The 26,120-nt window shown below is 39.3% G+C and overlaps 2 protein-coding genes and 1 long non-coding RNA gene across 3 annotated transcripts; 1 reads left to right on the top strand and 2 right to left on the bottom strand.

Moving 5' to 3' along the window:
• Positions 1 to 823: 823 nt before the first annotated feature.
• LOC123878100 (puff-specific protein Bx42) lies at positions 824 to 10,701 on the bottom strand. Its single transcript, XM_045925165.1, has 13 exons — positions 10,634 to 10,701; positions 10,121 to 10,272; positions 9,315 to 9,472; positions 8,597 to 8,779; positions 7,666 to 7,745; positions 6,783 to 6,964; positions 5,853 to 6,086; positions 5,310 to 5,466; positions 4,379 to 4,512; positions 3,057 to 3,201; positions 2,287 to 2,380; positions 1,725 to 1,871; positions 824 to 1,029 (listed from the first exon to the last, which is right to left on the bottom strand). Exons 1-12 carry the CDS (start codon positions 10,648 to 10,650, stop codon positions 1,737 to 1,739), a joined length of 1,671 nt encoding a protein of 556 aa, XP_045781121.1. The 5' UTR covers positions 10,651 to 10,701; the 3' UTR covers positions 824 to 1,029; positions 1,725 to 1,736.
• A 211-nt stretch (positions 10,702 to 10,912) lies between these two features.
• LOC123878110 lies at positions 10,913 to 25,289 on the bottom strand. The gene is made up of 3 exons (XR_006798751.1): positions 24,548 to 25,289; positions 20,506 to 20,507; positions 10,913 to 10,927 (listed from the first exon to the last, which is right to left on the bottom strand). It is a non-coding gene; the product is annotated as an uncharacterized LOC123878110 (long non-coding RNA).
• On the top strand, positions 10,925 to 17,867 carry LOC123878104 (dr1-associated corepressor homolog). Its single transcript, XM_045925171.1, has 7 exons — positions 10,925 to 11,151; positions 11,255 to 11,327; positions 12,466 to 12,608; positions 12,875 to 12,951; positions 14,338 to 14,501; positions 15,471 to 15,620; positions 16,267 to 17,867. The coding sequence occupies exons 1-7, from the start codon at positions 11,110 to 11,112 to the stop codon at positions 16,584 to 16,586; spliced, it is 969 nt and encodes a 322-aa protein (XP_045781127.1). The 5' UTR covers positions 10,925 to 11,109; the 3' UTR covers positions 16,587 to 17,867.
• Positions 25,290 to 26,120: the final 831 nt, after the last annotated feature.

Below are 26,120 nucleotides of genomic sequence, written 5' to 3'. Positions count from 1 at the left end.
GCAATGATTTGTTTATAGCATATATTATACTATTAAATTTTTGGTTCTTTGAATATTAATTCTTTGATGAATAGTCACAAACACGCAAACTATAATACATTAATAACAAACTATCTATAAAGGATACTAAACTATATCCATGGAGAGAAGTTAGCCCAAATAAAAACATTTCATGTGAAAAATAAGGGTCAGTTCCTATCAAAAAGTTTCGGCCATTAAAAGCAGTGATATCCAAAATAATGGCCAGTTCTTTGCTAGGCTCGGTAAATGGAACCATACAGTTTTATATGGTGTATCTTCTTCGACCACCTTCAAGCTGTCATCGCATTCATAGGGATCCTATTAAAATGTGTTAAAATAATTTATGTCTTAATATTAACATATTTGAAACTCATTTGGATTGGCAATGGTTTTCTTGTTTCCAGCTTGATAACATTTTTGTACTCCTTTGAATTTTGCCAAGAAAACCATTGCCAGTTCCAAATGAGTTTCAAATTGTATATTGAGCCATGAACATAAATATACAGGGTGTTTGGTAATTAGCATATAATGACGACACGTACCCACGCTACTTTGATCTGATAAATACAATGCTGAAGTAAATGACGAAATGAAAATAATAAAAATTTTCATACAATTTTTTTTTATGACCAAGTTTTTATGGCCCTAACGTGCCCTAACTCACTGAGGTCGTTGACCTCGGCCTATCTAAAGATGGCCAACGACCTCAGGGTCATAAAAAAAATTAAAATTTTGTATGGAAATTTTTATAGTTTTATTTCGTCATTTTACTTCAGCATTGTATTTATCAGATCAAAGTAGCATGGGTACGTGTCGTCATTATATACTAATTACCAAACACCCTGTATATATGGTTAGCGCCCACTGCCTTTTTGTCTCTGTCGTTTGTAAGGGATTACGTAACAGAGAGAACCATGTGTAACTTCTCTGCATGGATAGAGTATAAAAACACTTAATTGCTAATGAACGATTGAAAAGGCAACGAATGAACACAAACTTCAGCCGTACCTGAAACAAAAAAAATTTGTTAGAACTGTAATAGCAGAAAAGGTTTTTAAAATCATGTATGTTTAGGATTTTCGTACCCGAAGTGTTCCAACTGCCAAATAACTAAGCCTCCGCTGTCCGTCCGTCTGTCTATAGCGGGCTGTAACTCATGAACCGTAATAGTGAGTTGAAATTTTCAGTGTTTCTATTCCCGCTATAACAATACATGTCAAAATGGCCGCTATGTATAACAAGTGTAAATTAAAAATTTATAACACCCCCAACAAGTGAAGGTTACAGTAACAAGAAAAGAGCTGCTAACTTTCAAACAGCTGAACCGATTTTCTTGGCTTATAGCTAAGAACACTCTCGATCAAACCACCTTTCAAACAAAATAAAACTAAATTAAAATCGGTTCATTAGTTTAGGAGCTACGATGCCACAGACAGATACGCAGATACACACGTCAAACTTATAACACCCGTTTAACTTAACAAAGTGCGTGATAAAAAAGCGTTGACGTGTGAACAGATACTTGGGAATGCATTTGTTCTATTTGAACGCTATTTTAACGGACGTTAACTGTTGTATTGTCAGCGCGCCGTCGAGTTTTAACGCAACGCTTTTTTAACACGTGTGCGAGTTAGGGCTTATTAAATCCAGACCGAACAGGTCGAAGTCTGCTTCGGGCTAGGTGTTACAGATATCATACTTACCATAGTGGTGTTCTAATCGCGTCGTTTCTTGGCGTGAGGTTCGTGATGGTCCCTCTTGCGGGAGGACTTGTCGGCTCGCTTGGCTTCACTCAAGAACCGATCCAGACCGAACGGGTCGAAATCTGCTTCGGGCTGGGTGTTACGGACCTGAGGAAACAGAGGAGAAACTTAGGTATTTTTTTTTATGCATCATAGGCAAGCGTTTGACCAAAATCACACCTGAAAGAAAGTGATGATACGTACCGAACGATGAGTAAGCCTACCTACCTACCTACCTGTCTGCCAAATTTCATAATTCTAGGTCAACGGGAAGTATCCTATAGGTTTCTTGACAGACTCGACGGACGGTCGGACGGACGGACGGACGGACGGACGGACGGACGGACGGACGGACGGACGGACGGTCGGACGGACGGACGGACGGACGGACGGACGGACGGACAGACAGACAGACAGACAGACACAGACAGACAACAAAGTGATCCTATAAGGGTTCCGTTTTTCTTTTTGAGGTACGAAACCCTAAAAATGTTTTCCTCTTGAGGTAACCCTAAAAACTCACCGGTTCTTCCCTGGGCGCGTCTTTCTCGAAGTTGACGGGGCCGGAGCGGGTGTTGCTGCTGCTGGTGCCCGCGAAACCTTTGTCGGCCACGAACCTGGAATTATGAACATAAACATTTTATTAACCTTCGGAAATCTGATCATCCCGATCCCATGCAGTGTTAGTATCTATCAGTGCAGTGGATTACAACATGGTTCAAGGGGCGGACCAATAAATTCCTGAAAGACCGGCGACGCGTTGGCGGTACCTCTGGCATGGCTGTGTCAAATCCCAGACAAAAAGAAATTGTTTTCAAAATGCATAATAACTAGTTCTCGAATTTACAAGCTTTTTGTAAATCTATCAAACAATTTTGCACTCGCTTCGCTCGCGCTTTTATATTACATTAGTTGACTACCGGAACTACGTACAAACCCCGTGGAAACTCTGATTTTTTGGGATAAAATACCTATAAAATGCAAGCTACCACTGAATAGTACCAAATTTTGCCTAAGAAGATAAGCCCTGAAAAGGTCGCTAGTATAAATATATGTAGATTTTTTGTAAATACAATTAATAAAAATTTCGCACTCGCTTGCATCATCACTTGCTAGCTGTGTGCCTGTGGGAGTGGATCATCTAGTGACAAGAAGATGGCGCTGTTTCAATTCCATACAAAACGCAGTTAACTTTTACGCGATCGAATAGGTTAAAAATCTCCCACTAGGCACACAGGTCTGATTGCAGTCAAGCACTAGTCTGTGAATTAAAAAAAAAATAGTCCTACTCACCGTTTGGTGCTAGCGATGGTGTCGATGTCGCCGCCATAGTTGTCCTTGTCCGCGTTCCGGGTGGGTCGGTAGATGTGCGCGCCCACGCCGTCTTGATTCCTCCACGGCTTGTCGTATACGTTGTAGGCTTCGTCGTCAGCGTAACCTGCACATAAAACCTGCTATTTTACACAAAATGTCAATAATTCATCCATCAGCCTGTATGCGTCCACTGCTGGACATAGGCCTTTCCAAGAGCGCGCCACCAAACACGGTCCTCCGCCTCCCTCATCCACCCGCTCCCCGCCACCTTCTTCAGGTCATCGGTCCAGCGGGCAGGAGGTCGTCCCACACTGCGCTTGCCCGTACGCGGTCTCCACTCCAGAACACGTCTGCCCCAACGGATTTTATCCCTGAGAGTACCCAACATAGCTAGCTCCATAGCGCGCTGACCGACCTTTAGTTTGTGGACGAGGCCAACTGTCAGTGTCCACGTTTCTGCTCCATACGTCATCACAGGTAGGACGCACTGATTGAAGACCTTAGTCTTAAGGCTTTGCGGTATCGACGATTCGAAGACCTGACGTAGCTTTATTTTCCAACATTTTGCACGATAAATCAAAAATAAATAAAAATAAAAAAAATCTGTTTTAGAATGTACAGGTAAAGCCCTTTCATATGGTACCCCACTTGGTATAGTTATCTCACTTTGAAAATTGAAACACATTTTAATTTTTTTTTAATGATGTAACCACAAATTCACGTTTTCAGATTTATTGCTGTACTTATGCTATAACCGCCAAATTTCATGATTCTAGGTCAACGGGAAGTACCCTAAGGTTTCTTAACAGACACTGTAGCAGCCATGCAGCGTATGATGACTGATAAATGAAATGCCGCTACAATTATTACGTTGTATTACATGAACAATTATTATTGACAATATATGCCTTGGTTATAATTAAAACTGTGGTAGGAAAACGAGGGCCGGAGCTTGATGCTAGACCGAGGTGTTGCGGTCTTGATGATCTGAAGTGAATTCGTTGAATCCGCCGCCCGGGGTTCGTCCAGGCCAGCAAGATATTTTGAATCGTTCCGAATTCAATTTTTGTTCTTTAAGTGACAGCTGCAAAGTGTGTTGCTTTCTTCGCAGCTGCCGGTCTTAAAAGAGGCTGCATGCCTCTACAACACGACGCGACGGACGGACAGACAGACAGATAGACGGACAACAAAGTGATCCTATAAGGGCTCCGTTTTTCCTTTTGAGAACTATCCTTTGTAAATTTTCCTTTTGAAACATAAACTTTCGCCTTTATAATATTAGTGTGAAGTGTGATATTTACCGCTGTCCATCCCTCGGCTGTTGTTAAAGAGTCGCTGGTCGAACATCCCTTCACCCCCTTGGGTGGTTTTGGCGGGCATACCCAAAGCGATCTGTTCTGATATATCTCGCTCTCTATCTTTCACTAGTTTCGACCTGAAACAAAAAATAATTAAAACTAAATACATGTGTGTGAGAACAGTGACCGCAAAATTAGTTCCTTCCTGAATTTAAGCCATGGCAGTCAATCTAGTCAATTGCCTAGAACTGCCTGCTTGTTGGGCGGAATTATTGTAGAACGTAAAACTGCAGTACAAAGAGCCATAGAGACCAACAAGAACAGACTAAAAGATATAGTATACACGTGTGTGCGCAAATACACGTGCACTCTCTATTCCCTCACTCTCATAATTCGATGGTGCAGTGGTGAGCGTTGTAGTCTCATAATTGGGAGGTCCCGGGTTCGATTCCTGGCAATTACATTACTACGCCGCATCGTACCGGAACGCTAAATTGCTTGGCGGCACGGCTTTGCGAGTAGTGTGGTAACTAGCAACCACAAGGCAGAAGCCTCTTACCAGGCCAGACCAGAAACCATTTAGAAATTATAAGTTCCCAAATTGCTCCTGCCGGGAATCAAATTCGGGACCTCCCACTTATGAGACCACAGCGCTCACAACAAGCTATATTAAAGAACAACAACAAGCTATACTAACTATACTATAAAAAGAGCAACCGCCGAGTTTCTTGCTGGTTCTTCTCGGTAGGAACGGCATTCCGAACCAGTGGTAAATTATTTGACGATTCAAAAGCACTTGTAAATGTTTATTTGAATAAAAATCTATTCTTTTCTATTCTATTCTATTCTACTAAGTCAAACCTCTTACTAGACTTCGTTAGCGCGATAGAACTAAATACAGCGCACTATAGTTGGTTGATGCGAAGTTACTTGCCTCTTATCAGGAGCGGCACGAGCTAAGTTCCGGTCGCGTTGTCGCTCGCGATGTCTCTCCGAGCGCAGTCTCTCGCGCTCCGCAGCCGACAGCTCGCCCTCCGGTACGGGACCGGAGCCCTCCTCACCCGCCACCTCATCCTCAGGGTTGCGAATACCTGGAAACATTAAAAATATTCATTTAATTACTAATGGATACTCAGTGTGTGCTACTACGCAAAAAACATTATAAAAATTTATAACACCTCCAACAAGTGAAGGTTACAGTGACTAGAAAAGAGCTGATAACTTTCAAACGGCTGAACCGACTTTCTTGGATTATAGCTAAGAACACTCTCGATCAAGCCACCTTTCAAACAAAAAAAAAAAACTAAATTAAAATCGGTTCATCACTTTAGGAGCTACGATGCCACAGACATACACAGATACACACTTATAACACCCCTCTTTTTGGGTTGGGGGTTCAAAAAGAACATCTTCGCTTTATTGCCTTTCTAATGGGCCACGTCGGTTGGATGGTTTCAAAGTCTTTGTATACACTCACCAGCTCGATGGTCCCTAGCACGCTGAGCCAACATCCTCAGATGCTCTTCCTTCTTCTCTTTCTCCCTCTGCGCTAGTCTCCTCTCCAGCTGAGCCCTGGCTTCCACTGCCTCCCTCGCCTTCCTGTCAGCTATGTACAAAGCCTCAGCCAGCTTGGAGAAGTTCTCGTTAATGTGAACTTGTTGCAAGCCCCTGCCATCTGCGGCTAGACGCTTGTCTAAGGGTATTGTGTAACCTGAAACATACAACAATCATATATAGATAGATAGATAAAGACTTTATTGCACACAAAAAACATACAAGGAACAACACAGAAGGAAGAAAACAGAAAAAAACAATTATGTGCAAAGGCAGCCTTATTGCTTAGAGCAATGTCTACCAGGCAACCTTTGCAGAAAGGAGAAGCAAGAGTTAGATAGTACTGTACGGGAGCTGTGTGGCTGTGTGCTCGACCGTAGCAATAGGGAAATTTCCCAACCGAGCGGTGTTGTGCTCGGTGGCGCCAGCTGGGCCAACGGTTGTGCGTCGAAACTCCTATATATAGTGCAATCTGGTAAACGCTCTGTCATTGCGATTGAAAGTTGCGTGTCCTATTTTGAGTTTTTCAATTAGGCTACCCGTGCTGCCATCTAGTGTTTCGAGCGTTGTTGATTGATTGAGTTTAGAAGCGACATCTTGTGAAAGTGGCGACCGCTACAGTACCAAGTCGCTAATAAAACCAAGTTTTATTGGCGACAGTTTAACACAGACACACACAGATACACACACACACACGCACGCGCACGCGCTCACGCACGCGCGCACACACAATATTAGTGTGAAGTGTGATAGTTTTTGATTTATCGTGCAAAAGGTTGGAAAAAATAACCAAGTACGAAACCCTCAGTGCGCAACTCTGACTCGCACTTGGCCGGTTTTTTTTATCTCTTACCCTTAGCGTTTTTCCAGTGTGACACACAGGGTGGTACCTTCCAGTCTCTCTGCTGTTTGACCGAAACTCGTCTCGGAGGGGAGTGTAGAACCGGTGCGGGGGGAGAGGGCGCCGCGCGGGGGATTTTGCGGTTTATCTGGAACCGCGGCGGCTCCATCGGGTCCGATTGCGCCTCCACCATACTTTAGTGACATGGAAATGATAAAATCTCCTAAATTTTGAAGACTTTATATTGCATAATTAATAGCATTAGAAAACAAGTGTAAATTAAAAATTTATAACACCCCCGACAAGTGAATATTACAGAAACTAGAAAAGACCGAAAAGACCTGATAACTTTCAAACGGCTGAACTGATTTTCTTGGACTATTCCGCGCCTACGATCTAAAGTATCTGAGTTTTCCAAAACATCATTTTCAAATAAATAATTATGTATTTAGGCAATCTTGACAGCTGGACATTTGTCAATTGACATAATATTATGAACCTAACCGTTATCTAACCTTCTTTTCTACAAGAAAACTAGAAAAGAGCTGATAACTCTTAAACGGCTGAACCAATTTTTTTGGATTATAGCTAAGAACACTCTCGATCAAGCCACCTTCGGTTCTAAAATCGGTTCATTCGTTTAGGCGCTACGATGCCACAGACAGAAACACAGATACACAGATACCACAGATAGATAGGTATCTGTGTGTCTGTACACACAGATACACACGTCAAACTTATAACACCCCTCTTTTTGGATCGGGGGTTAAAAAGAAAGAAAATCGATTCATTCCTCTTGAGCACAAAGTATAAACAAACTCACAATGTGTCTTCTGCTTGTTATTTTTCCCTAAATTAATCCATCTTACCATGCTTAAACCATCAATATACTCACCGGATAACCCTCTGCTTGGCTCCAGAGTTGAAAGCGCCTCCCTGCTGCGCCGGCGTGTACCGGATGTACTGCGCTGGGGCCTGCAAACATTGTGCACTATGAGAGCGACACATTGTAGCATGTTCTTCGCCGAATTTCGGCCAACAGGCTAAGGCTGCTTTTCCACCAGAAATGTGCTATGCTACGTTGCTATGGATGCGTTTGATATCCCCCAATCACATTCATTGGTGCACATAGCTTAGCACCGGTGGAAACGGATTCAACTAAGATATGTTTTTTATATGGAAGGATGCGTGCTATGGATGCCTGCTATGGGCCGTCGCGTGGTGTAGCTATGTGCAGGCTCGGCAGGACGCGTGAGCGCCTCTCTCCTCACCGCGTCGCTCTCACCGCTTCCCTACTATCGATACATAGCATAGCTCGAGCTGCGCATCTTTCTCGCGCAGCTACTTTGCGGCGGCGCATCTTCATAGCGCATCCTCCTCGCACAGCTACATAGCTTAGTATTGGTGGAAACGGTCACGTATTTTCCTAGCGTAGATTTCACATCTTCTCAGCATAGCTGCATAGCACATCTCTGGTGGAAAGGCACCCTAACCGCTGCCAGCAGCTCAGTCGTACAGTAATCCAATTTTTAGGCTTCACGCAAAAACTACTGGACGAATTTGGCTGAAATTTGGAATGGAGATAGATAATATCCAGGATTAGGACATAGGCTACATTTTATCCCGAAAAATCAAAGAGTTCCAACAGTATTTCAAAAAACTTAAATCCACGCGGACGAAGTCGCGGACATCATCTAGTGTCAAATGAATCATTGAAATTGTAGTACGTGATATGTCAAGTCAATGTGACAAATGACAGACCAAATGGGATAAAGCACGGACAATTGATATCATAGGATTTAAAATTAAACTAAAACTCAACTCACAGCTTTAGGAGCGGCTTTGACAGGCATAGCAGCAGATATCTTGGCATTCGTGAGTTTTTCTAGGGCCTGTTTGGTTTTTTCCGTGATGTCTTGAATGTCATCTTCCGTCGGCTTTTGGAGAGTCGCATCATCTTCTGCTAGGACTTCTGATGGTAGCAGGTCCGTTAGTTTTGAGTAGATTATCTGTGAAGCAAGAAATATCACACTAATATTATAAAGGCGAAAGTTTGTTTGTGTGTGTGTGTGTGTGTGTGTTTGTTACTCCTTCACGCAAAAACTACTGAACGGATTTGGCTGAAATTTGGAATGGAGATAGATAATATCCTGGATTAGCACATAGGCTACTTTTTATCCCGGAAAATCAAAGAGTTCCCACGGGATTTCAAAAAACCTAAATCCACGCGGGCGAAGTCGCGGGCATCGGCTAGTTTAAATATAAAATACTTTAAGACATAGAAAGTTCACTTTACTTTGATGTCTTGATGAATGAAGTGTGGTCTTTGATAAATTAAAATCAATTAAAAATACTTTCACTCATTCAAATCAGGCGTTTGTAGTGATGTTTGATTTTGATAACAGATTACTTTAAGAAAGGTGGTAATAATAATTTCACTCTCATTTTGTTGCATACCAAAAAAATTATCGATATCTATTGCCTGGTATGTGATGTGACCTCACTAGAAAATTGCCATCTCGACCTGTCGCGAACAATACATACCTTATCAGCACTGTGGCCTTGTCTAGCAATAGCTGAGTATTTGACCCTTCCAGACTCATCTAACTGGACCGCCAAGGCATTTGAGGTACTCTCCTTTCCACGTGCTCCCATGCCCAGGGGGTATTGGGCAACATGGATCTCGGGAAATGCACCACCATCTGTTCATTATGGGTAAAAGATTATAATTTGAATCAGTAATATAAAACAAATATATCAAAAACCAGACGACAGATTTAGGTTCTGAAAAATCCTGTGGGAACTCTTCAATTTTTTGGGATACAAGTAGATGATGTCTGTTTCTGGGATGCTAGTAATCTGAGTAACAAATTTCATCAGTCTGTAAAACAGATGGGTCATAAAAAGCTAGCAAACAGAACTTTCAGATTTACAATATTGGTATGGATTACTTCCTTTCAGGCTAAGTTAATCAAATTGACATCTTTTATTTTTAACTAATGAACAGAAAGAACCTAGGAGCGGGTGGCCAATTCATATTCAGCCTGCAAATTTACCTCAACCAAACAATCAATTTTGTCTCCTCTATTCTAATCATCATTAACTCAAAAAGCAATTGAAACCTCAATAGCTCAACGGTTATAGGAGTGGACTGAAATCCGAAAGGTCGCCAGTTCAAACCCCACCCCTTGCATCATTGTCGTACCCACTCCTAGCACAAGCTCTACGTTTAGTTGGAGGGAAAAGGGGAATGTTAGTCAAGATCAAATGGCTAATATTCTTTAAAAAAAAAAAATTTTGAGCCAGGTTATTATTGAAATGAGTAACTATGCAATTTTGTAAATATGTACCTCCAAAATCTTCCTCTGCCCTCGGTACCCATCCTTTCCTTTGACCATAAGGCGGAACACTTGTTTGGGACACTACCAGTGCACTGCCCACGCGCTTTGCTTTCTGCTCATCATCACGGTCCCATACTTGTTGTACCGGAGCCGGTAACAAGCTACAAATGCAGGAAAATCGATAAAAAACCATCACATAGCATGTGGTCAGGTTATATTAAAATATACGTTTTTCGGTGTAATAATTTTAAAGATATAGTTAATTAATCGTACAAATTAGTCACACGGGGATGTATAACCTTCTAAATAATATAAATAATTCACATTAAATCCAATTCTAAACAGTCCAAAACGAATAAAAAAAAACAAAGCTTCTTCATTAAAGTTTGAATCGGTTTTAAGTATGATACTATTCTTAACCGAGGAAAAAATAAAAATATATGATTTTCTTATTAAAACTCGTCGATTTATTATCCATATGCCCTTAAAATTAAATTAAAATACAAAATAAACACAACACACCTCGACAACGTCGCCATTTTGTTTGTGATCACAGTTTGTGATTCTTCTTCTTGACAAATGTAATGACACATTCTACTCTACTGGTGGTCTGTGGTCTGTTCGTTCCATAGAGTAAAGATTCGTTCGAAAATTTACTTTTTTTCAATGTAATATGTATTTGGTATTTTGATTAATTACCTAATTAAAACCGTATTTCAATGTTTTTTTATAAAAAAGTATTCTATTTCATGCACCAATAAAAACTATACATAAATAAACTTTAGCAAACTGCTAATCAAATATTTAATATTATAACTATCGAGAAGAAAAGTTGTTTGTAAAAAGAGGTGGAAAACTGACAGATTCGTATATAAATGAAGTAGACTGCGAACGTCCCCTTTTTATAACCTCAAAAATGCGCGAGAAGTATTACAGTGCTATGGCAAAGTGAGCTTATTTAAACCTAAAAACAGTGTTAAAGTGTACAAATTGTGACTATGCCGTCGAAGAAGAGAAAATACAATGCGAGGTTCCCAGCCGTAAGTTTTTAATAGCCAAAAGCTGGGATATAAACAAGAAATTGTGTGTTGTTTTTGTGGATTCTACGCGTTTGGCTATTATGATGACACTGTTTGCTTTTAGGGGCGAATTAAGAAGATAATGCAGACTGACGAGGAGGTTGGGAAGGTGGCTCAGGCCGTGCCAATCATAATCTATATCCTTTTTAATGAAATCGTAATTAAAACTCTCGATTGCATTTAACAAACAACACTTGGTTCAATAAGCTCAATTGGTTACAGTATTATGAATAGTCAAGGTACTTTTGTTGTCCTTTGTATTCTTCCACGTTATTGACGCAGTTTATTTGAATACACAGCTAGTTACAGGAAAAATATTTGGATAGATGTGTAATGTTTGTTTTGGTAACTATTTGTCATGTTTTTAACTGAGAATCAAATTTTGTTAACTTGAAAACTGCATAAGTATATGAGCTTCCTTTTAAATAGTTGATTAAATTTAAGCTTTATGCACCTATTGCAAATCAGTAACCTTTCTGTTTACTGGAATTTGGTAATATTCAAATAACAAATCACTGAAGTATCATTTATAAGGTAATTAGGTAAATAACAAGTGCATACTTATGATTATATGATGAATTATCACTCACTAAATTACAAGAATCATAAAACTACAGTGTTAGAGTTTTTTTTATATACCAACATTTTTTTATATTTCTAATATCCTATTATTCTATGCTAATATAAGTTAAAACTTAGAACAATAGGTAATCATTCTATGTTTGGACTGAGTAGAGGTTTTGTGGTTGTAGCTATCCAAGCTACTGAGTAAGAACAGACATATTACACACTACACTATCACAGCTTTGGAATAAGATTACACACATGATTTTTAGGGTTTCGTACTACAAAAAGAAAAATGGAAGATCACTTCAGTGTCTGTCTGTCTGTCTGTTGTGTCTGTCAAGAAAACCTATAGGGTACTTTCTGTTGACCTGGAATAATGGAATTTGGCAGGTAGGCAGGTCTTTGCACAACTAAAGGAAAAAATCCAAAAACCGTAAATTTGTGTTACATGACAAAAAAGAATTAAAATGTGTTCATGAACAAATAATTAGTATTTTCAATTTTTAAAGTAAGATAACTATACCAAGTGGGGTATCATATGAAAGGGTTTTATCTGTACATTCTAAAACAGATCTTTATTTATTTTTATGTATAATAGTTTTTGATTCATCGTGCTAAATGTCGAAAAAGTACCTGAGTACACAACCATAGGCTTGCTTTTTTTAAATATTTCAATATGAACTTAACTCAATGGTTTTACCACAACACCTCGTACTCTGGAGCTATTTGTGGAGTCTCTGCTGGGCAAGGCCATGCAGGTGACCATGCAGAGGAACGCTAAGACCCTCAGCCCGTCCCATGTCAAGCAGTGCATACTTGCCGAGTCGCGGTTTGACTTCCTTAGAGACCTGGTGAGTACACTCAAATGGACGAAAAAGTAAACAAGTGTAAATTAAAAATGTATAACACCCCCGACAAGTGAAGGTTACAGTAACTAGTGAAGGTTACAGTAACTAGAAAAGAGCTGATAACTTTCAAACGGCCGAACCGATTTTCTTGGATTATAGCTAAGAACACTCTCCATCAAGCCACTCTTTTCTAGTTACTGTAATCTTCACTTGTCAGGGGTTGTTATAAATTTTTAATCACTTGTAACTTATAATTATTTTCTTTTTAGGTGAAAAACATCCCTGACGTTACTGCAGCGGAAGAAAGAGAAATGATGAGTAGAGAGAACTCGCCAAATTCTACGAGGTAATCATATCCCACAGGATTCACATGCGGTTTTTGTGATAATTTTTTTTTAATAAAAACCACTTTCCACAAACATAAAAAACCGGCCAAGTGCGAGTCAGACTCGCGCACTGAGGGTTCCGTACTCGGGTATTTTTTCCAACATTTTGCACGATAAATCAAAAACTATTAAGCATACAAATAAATAGAAATCGGTTTTAGAATGTACAGGTAAAGCCCTTTCATATGATACCCCACTTGGTATAGTTATCTTACTTTGAAAATTTAAACATATTTTAAATTTTTTTTAAATGATGTGACCACAAATTCGCGGTTTTCAGATTTATTCCTGTACTTGTGCTATAAGACCTACCTATCTGCCAAATTTCATGATTCTAAGTCAACGGGCAGTACCCTATAGGTTTCTTGACAGACTCGACGGACGGACAGACAGACAGACAGACAACAAAGTGATCCTATAAGGGTTCCGTTTTTCCTTTTGAGGTACGGAGCCCTAAAAATAATTTATTACTGAATATATTCTGTATAATGTGTCACCCTTAAATTGCCAACAACTTTACAGCCTTGTATAAAAAAAAATTCAAAAGAAAAATAAAACTGACTGACCAGAAACACTAAGAAGTAATAAATAATTTTTGTTTCTACACGTGTAATGTATGTATGAAGTCGGGCGAGCTTCACACTTGGGACTTCTAGTTTCTTTTATTATGCTCGCTCATGGTTAGTGGCCCACTGTACTATAATATGCTATGCCCAGTTTAAACCCTACTGTTTACTAAGCTATTACAGTGATCGCGAGCAATTTGCTCTTATCCATTGAGGAGTTCTGTTCTCCATCTCCGAAGATATTCATCAGATATTCACCAAATTTATATGGGACCACTTGCAAAGTATACCCTTTCAAACAAAAAATAAATAAATTCCAAATTGGTCCAGACGTCTTTGAGTAATCAGAGAACATACATTAAAGAAAACTTAAAAACAAAAAAAGATTTCGACGAATTGAGAACCTCCTCCTTTACTTAAAAAAAAAAAAAGATTTCGAAGAATTGAGAACCTCCTCCTTTATTTGAAGTCGGTTAATAACTATAATTTTGACTGTGTTGGCGTTTGCTGGCGCGCGTGCGGTGCCTTTTTGGAGTGTTTTTTTTTTTTTTTTTTGTTAAAAGTGGCCGGTTTTTGTGTTTTACTAGTGTTTTGTGGTGGTGGAACTGACTGAGAAGCGCTCTAAAGAGGCACCGCGTGTGTGTCGGCGAGCGCCGGCACAGACAAAGTCCATATTTATATATTTTCCCTGACTTGTAAATAACTACAAACTTGACATTGGCTAATCTTTGTAAAGCCAGACGAGAGAAAAAAAAAAATTTTGACTGACATTTCTTACAGGGTCTCGGACACAACCGCCCCTCGAAGAGTAGTCAGAGAAGACTCGAATAGCTCGAGCAGCTCCGACGTCCGAGTGCAAGCGACGGCCAAAGACAACCTCCGCCGAGCCGTCTCCCTAGACACAGACCGACCGAAGAACGAAACAATCACGTCAGAGGCTATAGGTAAAAAAAAAATATATGAAAGTGTGTCTGTCTGTCTGCTACGTATTCATGTTCAAACAGCTGAACTGATTTTAACGAAATTTAATACAGACTTGGTATACATCCCGGGGAAGGACAAAGGCTACTTTTTATCCCGGAAAATCAAAGCGTTCCTACGGGATTTAAAAAATCGATATCCACGCAGGCGAAGCCGCGGGCCTCCCCTAGTTCTTAATATTATAAATGCGAAAGTGTGTCTGTCTGTCTGCTACGTTTTCACGGCCCAGCCACTTAACCGATACATCCCGGGGAAGGACAAAGGCTACTTTTTATCCCGGAAAATCAAAGCGTTCCTACGGGATTTAAAAAATCGATATCCACGCAAGCGAAGCCGCGGGCATCCCCTAGTTCTTAATATTATAAATGCGAAAGTGTGTCTGTCTGTCTGCTACATTTTCATGATCCAACCGCTGAACCGATTTTATTGAAATTTAGTACAGACTTGGTATACATCCCGGGGAAGGACATAGGCTACTTTTTATCCCGGAAAATCAAAGAGTTCCTACGGGACTAAAAAACCGTTATCCACGCGGGCATCCTCTAGTTTTTAATAAAATAGCGAGTAAACGTGCAGGCGGTTCACCCGACGTTTAGTTGTCAGCGCCGCCCATGAACATTTGCAGCGCCATAGGAGACAGAGAGAGCCGTTTTTAGGGACTTCGTCTGTGTTGGTGTTAGCTGGCGGGCGTGCTCTGCTTTTTTGGAGTGTAGTTTTGTTAAAACTGACTGGAAAGCGCTCTAAGGGGGTGCCGTGCGTGTGTCGGCGAGCGCCAGCACAGACGGGGTCCATACTTGTATAGTTTCCCTAACTTGTTATAAATAACTACAAACTTGACATTGGCTAATCTTTGTTAAGCCAGACGAGAGAGGAGGAGCCGTTTTTATTAATTTTATTTTTACTTATTAATTTTTTTTTCGTATTATCTATAGATTTAACAAAGAAGTTAGAAGATAGGCCAATAGTAACGGCCAACTTCTACCAAGAGACCCAGACTGTGGATTCAGAAGTACAACATAAGAGTGTCATAACTCTAAATCCTACGTACGCGAGCCCGCAGCCTTCCACGTCCCACTACGCAGGTAATACTCATCACTCAGGGTTTAAATCCCTTCCATAATGGTGGGGGTTTTTTTTGGGATAAAGTAAATTATACCAAGAGATAAATTACTGACTACAATCACACTATCACATCACACTTCACACTAATATTATAAAGGCGAAAGTTTGTATGTGTGTGTGTATGTTTGTTACTCCTTCACGCAATAACTACTGGACGGATTGGGCTGAAATTTTAGAATGGAGATAGATTATACCCTGGATTAGCATATAGGCTACTTTTTATCCTGGAAAATTAAAGAGTTCCCACGGGATTTTTAAAAAACCTACATCCACGCGAACGAAGTCGCGGGCATCAGCTAGTGTTCTACACACGGAAATCGCAGCATAACAATGTTTTGTTCGACTTTAGTACTTTATTTAGCTGACGCCCGCGACTTCGTCCGCGTGGATTTAGGTTTTTTGAAATCCCGTGGGAACTCTTTGATTTTCCGGGATAAAAAGTAGCCTATGTGCTAATCCAGGATATTATCTATCTCCATTCCGAATTTCAGCCAAATCCGTCGAGGGGTTTTTGCGTGAAAAAGTAACAAACATACAAACACACTCACACAAACTTTCGACTTTATAATAGTGATCCAATGTAGAATATTATTTGTATTTCCACAGGTTTCAAAAGGGTGATGAATAGGAGTGAATCACTACCCTACCCACCCGTAGCGACCTACGTAGCCCCAAGCAAAGACATAGCACCCATACTAAACATAGACTTCTCCAAAAACCTCGCTGTGCCTGAGATCAAAGTCCTAGACACAGCTGTAGCTAGTATTGTAGGCGTTCCCAAAGAAGAAAAAAAATTACACAGGCAGAACTCCAAAAAGTCTGAAGTCAAAAAAATAGAAATACCTAAACCCCTAATGCCTCCCAGAGTCGATATAGATCACCTCAATTCAGGGAACCTACAAATAGATGAAGACTATGATACCTGAATTATTTTGTAAGTAAATTCAATTTTTTTTTGTTGTGCTATATTGTATAGTATGACGGTTTGCACGGGATTTGTTATCCAAACGGCTGTAACCACGGAATGCTGAATAAGTCAATAGAAACGATAAGTTCCTATTTGTTCGTCATCATTGGTGACATTGAAATATACGTTTGGTTTGTTTTGATTATTGCACATAAGAAATTGAGTGTACATAGGCGAACTTAATACTTAGAGTTATTCTCTTCCAATTAACCCTTGGTGATGGGGACACTGTGATAAAAACAGTGTATAGATAGAGTGAACGAAGTAAAAAACCGGCCAAGTGCGAGTCAGACTCGCGCACTGAGGGTTCCGTACCTTTACCGTACCGTTTACTTACCTATGTTAGTAATTAATAATAATAATTATTATTGACGTCATTAATCCATTAAAATGACAAATTACCTTTTCGATAAGACGATTGCAATTTGCACGTGTTTGTAATGCAGACTCCTTTCTTAGATAGGTACATAAGTAAACAGATGGATCTTTGAGTTAAAGAGCTTTAACTTGACTCATTGAATTTATAAGTCCAGATTTCATTGTTGTCCTTTCATTTAATTTATCAAGTTTATTGGAGAGATTTGATCCTTATAATTGATCCTAACGATATATGCAATAAAAGTACAGGTTGTAATTTTTACAGATTTTAGTCGGTTCGATTCCCGGGTATGTCAAGCGAATTTTTGAAATGCAGTTTTCTTTCTATTCAAAAATAAAGGAACGGTTTCTTTGAGTAAAATTTACCTTCAAGGTGGCATTACAAAATTCCACCATGTATATTTTGAATTCTGTGTCTATACGAACAATTTTATCTACAACAATCTGAACTTCAAGATAGATAGATACACTTTATTGCACACAAAAACACATGTAAAGGATCACAACACAGAAAGAAGAAAACAGAAAAAAACAATTGTGTGCAAAGGCGGCCTTATTGCTTGGAGCCATCTCTACCAGGCAACCTTTGCTGAGAGGAGAAGTTAAAGGTGACATTTATAATTCATTATTTGAATTAGGTGCGATTGCTATCGTTAACTCTCATCAAAACCGGCCAAGTGTGAGTTAGGCTTTGCTCTTATATGGTGTACCTGTGAATGAAAACCAAAAAAAAAGTTTGTTTTGGTCAAAGCTTATTTTACATTTTCCGTTTGGACAACAAATCCTAGTGCATTTAAATTGTTTACCAGTCTAGATATATGGTATGATAAGTTCGTTAGGTTAATAAATGAATAATTAGTTATTTTTTTGTTTTTCTTTTTTGTTTGTTTAGTGTGTATGGAATAGTCTTATTTTCTACATTTTATATTCCACTCAGCCTCGTTGTAAAACAGTACAGCAATAGCCCGTACTTGGATGCCCAAATGACTTTACCCAAATTCTAACTTCTTTTTTTTTCCTCTCGCCTGGCTTTACAAAGATTAGCCAATGTCAAGTTTTAGTTATTTGTAACAAGTTATGTATGGACCCCGTCTGTGCCGGCGCTCGCCGACCCACGCACGGCACCCCCTTAGAGCGCTTTCCAGTCAGTTTTAACAAAAAAAAAAACACTCCAAAAAGGCAGAGCACTCCCGCCAGCTAATACCAACACAGACGAAATCCCAAAGAATACTCCCATTCTAACTTCTAACTCATACATTTGACTCTTAGGGTGAGATCTATAGAGCGCGCTCTGCCTTTGCTTAGACTTAAGACAGAGTTAAAACGAGACAGAGCTATATCTCTCACATAAATCTGTCTCGTTTTAACTCAATCTTAAGTCAGAGCAAAGTCAAAGTGTCCGTTCCACCAATCAGATGACTGTATCACGTCAATTTACAATGATCTGATTGGTGGAACCTACACTATGCGTTCGAGCGCACTGTGAGACCTCATAGTAACGTCGTTTGTAAATACGGCCGTTAAGGTGGATGCGATGGGCTTACCCGTGAAATTCAAATTTGATTTGGTTTTTCGCAATTTATAAACTAATACGACAAAGTAGGCTTATGGCACTTTAATTGCGCCAATGGAAGTACCATTTTAACCACCAAATTAGCTCTAGGATCGACTATAACTCACAAATTAGTCGATACTAGAGCTAATTTCTTAAACTGGACCCTTTCAAGTAAAGATTTTTATATAAACCTGTGAGGATGATACTGCCATTGGCGCAATTAAAGTGCCATAAGCCTACTTTGCCGTATTACTTTACAGATTGCGAAAAACCAAATTAAAGAATTTCGCGGGCAGGCCCGTCTCGACTAAGCAAACTTTGACTTTGCTTAGTCTTAAGTTTCAGTTAAGGGGCAACTGAAACTTAAGACTAAGGAAAGTCAAAGTGCGCTCTATAGGTTGCAACCTCAACTCTCAGGATGAGATTAGAGCGCACTTTGACTTTGCTCAGACTTAAGATTGAGTCAAAACGAGACAGATTTATGTGAGAGATATACATCTGTCTCGTTTTAACTCTGTCTTAAGTCTAAGCAAAGTCAGAGTGCGCTGTATAGATCTCAACTCTCAGTGCATTATGGCCTTTTTTTTAAAATGTCTTTTCTCATAACGTCCTTTTGCCATTTCCCAGAATGTATTTTTTATCCCCCGACTCAAAAAGTGGGGTGTTATAATTTTGACGTGTGTATCTGTGTATTTGTCTGTGGCATCGTAGCTCCTAAACTAATGAACCGGTTTTAATTTAGTTTTTTTGTTTTGAATAGCTGTACAGGTATATTTGTACAGATATTTGATGTATATATATATGATGTTGCTGGATATATAGTAGCGCCGTGTTCTCTACCAGGGTAGTAATAAAAACAAAAGAAATGAACACTAAAAAATATATATATTATAATTCACTATTTAAAGTTACAATACTTGTAGACTACCACACAATACAACGGGCTAGATGCAACTGACGAATTACGCTACGTCGTGGCACGCGTAGCCTCTAAAATGATTACTCGCAGTGCCTCTACATCACACCACCCCAAATTTTTATCTTAATAAAAATTAAACAAATACAAATTTCCGCAACCTTAATTTAATTTCACAATATTCGTTCTTTATTTTTCGACAACCCTAGCAATGTTTCCGATCCGCTTACCCAACAAATCATAATTTAAACACGTCACCCAGTTAAAGTGTTCCTTTGATTCGATGCATGGTACATCTCTTAACACATCATACTTGAGATGAGGTCACTACAACTTGAGCGGGTGGCGACGGGGTCGCTGTGGCAATACCACGTTCAATTGTTGCTATTCCCACGCCATCCAGCCTTCGTTGCACTCAACGCTTCGAATGTTGGTTACATTACATTTTACATTTACACACTATCCAATAAATTATAACAATCGTCAACCACTCTAACACTCTCAATAATAAGGTTTAGTTATGACTTCTAATAAAAAATAATATATGCGGATCAGGGTCATTTTACAATACTTATTTCATAATACTCATTTGCTTAATTGCTAGTTGCTACACGAATTATTCTACTGATACCTAACGGGCGTTTTGCTGACTCTCCCACTCCGAGTAGTACGGATTGTATGAGTCGGCAAAACGTCATCGTCACTAAATCTACATTTTTTTTACATGACGTTTCACCCGGCGTTTGTCGTGGATTTTCGATATCCAGGACAAAAGCCGGTTTCAACCTGTCAATAGAAATAAGGGCCTGTCTATTGGGTAACTGTACTAAGTATGCTTTTTCCAACCGCTTTATGACGTCATAGGGACCGTCATATGGTGGTTGTAGACACTTACGCATTACATCGTTTCTAACAAAAACTTTTTTACAGTCTTTTAAGGCAGGGTGTACAAAAATAGTCCGAGAGTCTCTGTGTGTCTCGGGTTTCGGTCTTAAATTACTAATTACCTGTTTCAACTGCTTTAGGTACTCCTCACCGTCCGTTATCTTACTATCCGATGGTTCGAAAAATTCTCCAGGGAGCCTCAGAGTTCGCCCGAAGGTTAATTCCGCGGCACTTACCCCTGTGTCACTGCGTGGTGCTGCACGCAGTCCCATCATAATGGTGTGCATTTCTTCAACCCACGATCTATTGTCCTTTAATCTCGCCATTAAGGCGGCCTTAAAACTACGATGCCATCGTTCGATCGCGCCATTACTCTGTGGATGATACGGTGTCGTCCTGAACTTATGAACCCCTAAATAATTCATTAAATGCCTAAAGAGACTGCTCTCAAATTGCTTTCCTTGATCTGAGCTCAAATTAATAAAACACCCATGTCTAGTAATCCATCCTTCATACACGAGTTTGGCTACTGTCTTCGCACAAATATCTTTAATTGGAAATGCTTCCGGCCAACCTGTTTCCCTATCAATCATTGTAAGACAATACCTGTAGCCTTCCTCTGAAATAGTAAATGGACCTGTAATGTCAATGTGTAAATGACACATTCTATCTACTTTTGCAAATTGCCCTAAAGGTGACATAGTGTGTCTGTGAACCTTTGCTTTTTGACACTCTATGCACGACCTAGCCCAAATACCTATATCTTTATTCATCCCAGGCCAAAAATAATTATTAGTTACCATTTTCCTTGTTGTTCTAATGCCAGGATGGCTTAGGTTATGTATTGTTTCGTATGCGATACGCCTAAACTGTTTTGGTAAGTAAGGCCTAGCCTTATCGCCTCGCAAGTTACAAACAATCGGTTTATTTACACTCGGCAAGTCAATTTTTATTAGTCTCGTATTACCGTTTTTTGTTCCTAGCATTCTGTGAGCTCTTTGTCGTTGGCTTGCGCAATAGCCACTTCTGTGAAGTCAAGTACAGACGGGCACGAAATTGTTTCAACGCGCGATAACGCGTCCGCGGGCGCGTTCTCTTCGCCTTTTGTATAGCGTATATCCGTCGTGAACTCACTAATAAATAATAACTGACGGGTCCTTCGCGGCGTTTCTTTACTACTACTTAGCTTTTTAAACGCAAACGTTAACGGCTTATGATCTGTATACAAAACGAGATCTCGACCTTCGAACATGTTCCTAAAATATTGCACTGACAAATAAAGCGAAAGTAACTCCCTGTCGTAGGTACTGTACTTTTGTTGCGTGTCAGTCAATTTTTTCGAAAAATAACCTAACGGAACCCACTCGTTATTTACTCTTTGTTGTAATGTGCCTCCAACACAACTATTTGACGCGTCTGCCATTATAGCAAGCACTTGACCTGTTATCGGATACGCTAACAAAGCAGCATTCTGTAAATTCAACTTGCATTGTTCGAAAGCTTGAATAGCACTTTCTGTCCACACTATACTACTTTTGTCACGTTTCTTTGCTCCGTGAAGATACTTATTTAATTCAGCTTGATATTCAGCTGCCTGACGCAAATGACTTCTATAGAAATTTACCATGCCTAGAAATCTACGAAGTTCCTCTACCGTTTTCGGTCTGGGAAAGTCTACAATGGCTTGGACCTTGCTTGGCAACGGTCTTAAGCCACTGGCTGAAACCTCATGACCCAAAAACTCAACTTTATCTTGTGAAAAACGCACACTTTGCTAAATTAATAGTTAGCCCAACTTGTTGTAATCTTTCAAAAACGGTCTCTAAATGTTTTTCGTGGAGCGAACTATTTTCGCTAGCTATTATTAAATCATCTAAGTATGAAAAAACAAATTCAGTTTTATAATTCGCACAATCCGGGTTATTTTGTTGAAAATTTGCCTCTAAATCCTGTAAAACATAATTATTCATGAAACGTTGAAATGTTTGTGCTGCGTTTCTTAAACCGAAAGACATACATGGCCATTCAAATAAACCAAAAGGTGTAATGATTGCTGTTTTCTCCACGTCATCCTCTGCTATCGGAATAAAGTGATACGCTCGGTTAATATCAATCCTGCTAAATACTTTCTTATCGGCTAAAATAAACGTAAAATCCTTTATGTGAGGAATTGGGTATCTATCAGGCTTCGTAATTGCATTCAGCGCTCTATAGTCTCCACACGGCCTTATATTACCATCTTTTTTAGGTACAACGTGTAGAGGACTCGCCCACGCACTCTTTGACGGGCGGCAAATACCCATTTCCTGCATAAGGCGAAATTCTTCTCTTACCTTTTTAAATCGGTCCGGCGGCAGCGGCCTTGGGCGCGCATGCACCGGAGGTCCTGAAGTCTCGATGTGGTGTCTTACGCTGTGACGTGGTGGTTCTTTGAACGTCGCTGGCATTGTCAATTCTGGGAACCTACTTAGGAGAGAATAACATGGATGCGATTCGGCTATAGTAAAAATAGATGAATGCTCCGAGTTTACTATAGTGGAAATTACATACATGTTAGTCTCCTGATCTAACAATCGTCTGTTTCTTAAGTCTACTAACAAATTATACTTAGCTAAAAAATCCGCTCCTAAAATGGGTTGTTTAACGTCGGCTATTACAAAAGTCCACTTAAACGCACGACGCAATCTTAAATTTAACACTAGAGTCTTTGTTCCGAAAGTTTGTATTTCACTACCATTCGCGGCATAAAGTTTGTATTTATTATTTACTGTACTATCACACACTGATTTATAACTTTTAGGCAACACTGAAATGTTCGCACCTGTGTCTATTAAATAGCGTATGCCATTGTCCTTATCCGTAACACATAAACGGTGGTTCCCTAATTCGACGCAGGTACCCACCGGTTCCACCTGCATCTTCACTAGTTTTCCTGCTTATTCCAGGTGCACGGCTGTTCGCAGCGATTAGCTCTCTGCCTATATTTAAAATGATGCACGCAGAGCCAGTCCGGGCTATCCGGGGCACGTCTGGACCTCGGGAACGCGAACGACCACGGAACCTTCCGCGACCTCGCCTGCCTCGCCAACTGTCTCTGGACCTGTCCAGCTGGTCCAACCTTGCATGTATCCTGGCTATTTCAGCTGCCATCGACGAAGTTCCGGGTACCGCCTCCTTTGCTGCCACTTCTGCTATCGTTTGGGACTTCATAGTTTCCATTACTTTGTCAGCAATCACGGCTAGTCTATCTAGATCTTTAGCTTTTGTCGTAGGTTGCGCCATTTTTAAAGTTTTTTAGTTTTTCACTTCCTTACACGTGTTAATTTGAGTTGCCCTAGCTTACGTTACGTTACTATTTTAATAAAATTAACACGCGCTACCCTGGTAGTTCAAAGTCTGAGTCACCAATGTACAGGTATATTTGTACAGATATTTGATGTATATATATATGATGTTGCTGGATATATAGTAGCGCCGTGTTCTCTACCAGGGTAGTAATAAAAACAAAAGAAATGAACACTAAAAAATATATATATTATAATTCACTATTTAAAGTTACAATACTTGTAGACTACCACACAATACAACGGGCTAGATGCAACTGACGAATTACGCTACGTCGTGGCACGCGTAGCCTCTAAAATGATTACTCGCAGTGCCTCTACAATAGCTATAATCCAAGAAAATCGGTTTAGCCGTTTGAAAGTTATTAGCTCTTTTCTAGGTACTGTAACCTTCACTTGTCGGGGGTGTTATAAATTATTAATTTACACTTGATGTTCTTATATAGTGTAGTGAGAGAATTTGAGCCACTGAAAATGATTGCAGTCGTCTACAATTAGGCTGAGTGAAATATTTTTGCATGCATTCGTTTTTTTTTTTTTCGTTATTTCGTATTAATGTAATAGTTATTATGTTTATAAAGTAAAATGTGTGATGGTCGACCTTTGCAAGGTTCAGACGGTCTCAAAGTACAAGTCATTCGTTCTTTCGTCGGCGTGTGAACTTGGTAACGTTATTGTAATGTTATGTTCAAATCTAGACCAGGATTCGGTTCCCGTTACCAAATATTTTACGTTTAAACTTCCAAAATATTTCGTTGTTATGTTACTTTAAAAATAACGTACTAGTAGCGTTGTACCTATATGGATTAAAACGTTATAATTTTATCGTTACCGGTAAATACGCGTCGAGCCAAGGTGCTACTTTGTACACGGCATCTTTAGACAGAAATAGGTGCATAATTACCGGTAGGTATAAATGGTGAGTTATCGGGTATCGTTATTTTTATCGTTAACATAACGATACTATGTTATCGCGACGAAAAAAATACCGGTAATTCGGTCCCTGATCCCGATTCCCGACTGCTATCACGTGTCGCGATAATTATTGATTGATTTTATTGTTTTTTTTTTATTGACCTTCTGATCCTTACCAAATTATTGGGTACGTAAAAATATTTTAAATGATTGACCCTTCATACAGGGTGTAACCAGAACGCTAGCAAAACGAAAGGTGATGGTACTGATGATTACTGATAAGATACCGTAAACAAACCACGAAAAAAAATATCGCAATATATTGCAAATAAAACACCTGACTGACGCTAGAGGTCAACGAACGTTCCGTAAATAGGTTACTCGAAGTCTTTGCACGTTACGGAATGCGGGTTTGAAAAAGACTAAATCACTGAAACTACAAGATAGGCAATTGGTTTTTGGCATTGGATTGTGGTTAGATAGCAGGTATAATAATAGCGCTAAGTTTTTGCTAACGTTTAATTACATCCTGTATTGTACTCAAAACTTACATTTTATATTCCAACTTATTCCAAAGTCAAGTTAAGAGGGCTCTCTCCGTCACTCGTTTCATACAAACGTAGTTCCAATTTCATTTGAATATTAAGCAACCAAAGTCCATGCAATTTTGCAGACATATTCTAGAAACTAATATCTATGTCTGTGGTTTTCCAGATTTCTGTTAAAATATTCGGTTTAAAAGTTACGCGGTCTTAAAAAATTACATACAAATCTTTGAGCCCTTGTAATTTTAAAACTACATATTTTTAGAAAAATCTAAAACACCACAGACACAGATATTATTTTCTAGAATATGTCTGCAAAATTTCATGGACTTTGGTTGCTTAATATTCAAATGAAATTGGAACTACGATTGTATGAAACGAGTGACGGAGAGAGTCCTGTTAAGTCAAAATCATAATGTTTTGTTATTGGGACCATTTCAACAACAAAATACCTAGCTACTGTTTGTTTAAAGAACACGATTATTGTACTTTTAAAATGGTTTATTTCAATTGATCTTATTGACCTTTGCAATTGATTTTAGTGATGAATAATTTTCGATTGCCACTATTTTAAATAAAAGAATCGATAGTTTCGATTATTATTCGCTCGATATCGAAAACTTGTCACCATTTTATCTCTAATTTAAGTCATTGCACCTAAAAATGCATTTACTTTAAATGCAAATACTAAAATCTTTCTTAAAATTTAACAGGGCTCTCTCCGTCACTTATTCCATACAATCGTTGTTCCAATTTCATTTGAATATTAAGCAACCAAAGTCCATGAAATTTTGCAGACATATTCTAGAAACTAATATCTGTGTATGTGGTGCTTTAGATTTTTCTAAAAATATGTAGTTTTAAAATTATAGGGGCTCAAAGATTTGTATGTAAATTTTTAAGACCGCGTAACGTTAAAACCGAATATTTTAACAAAAATCTGGAAGACCTCATG

Source organism: Maniola jurtina, chromosome 25 (genome assembly GCF_905333055.1).
Source record: "Maniola jurtina chromosome 25, ilManJurt1.1, whole genome shotgun sequence".
In the NCBI taxonomy this organism is placed as follows: Eukaryota; Metazoa; Arthropoda; class Insecta; order Lepidoptera; family Nymphalidae; genus Maniola; species Maniola jurtina.
Note: the sequence above shows the minus strand (reverse complement) of the source record. Positions and strands in the feature narration are given on the sequence as shown.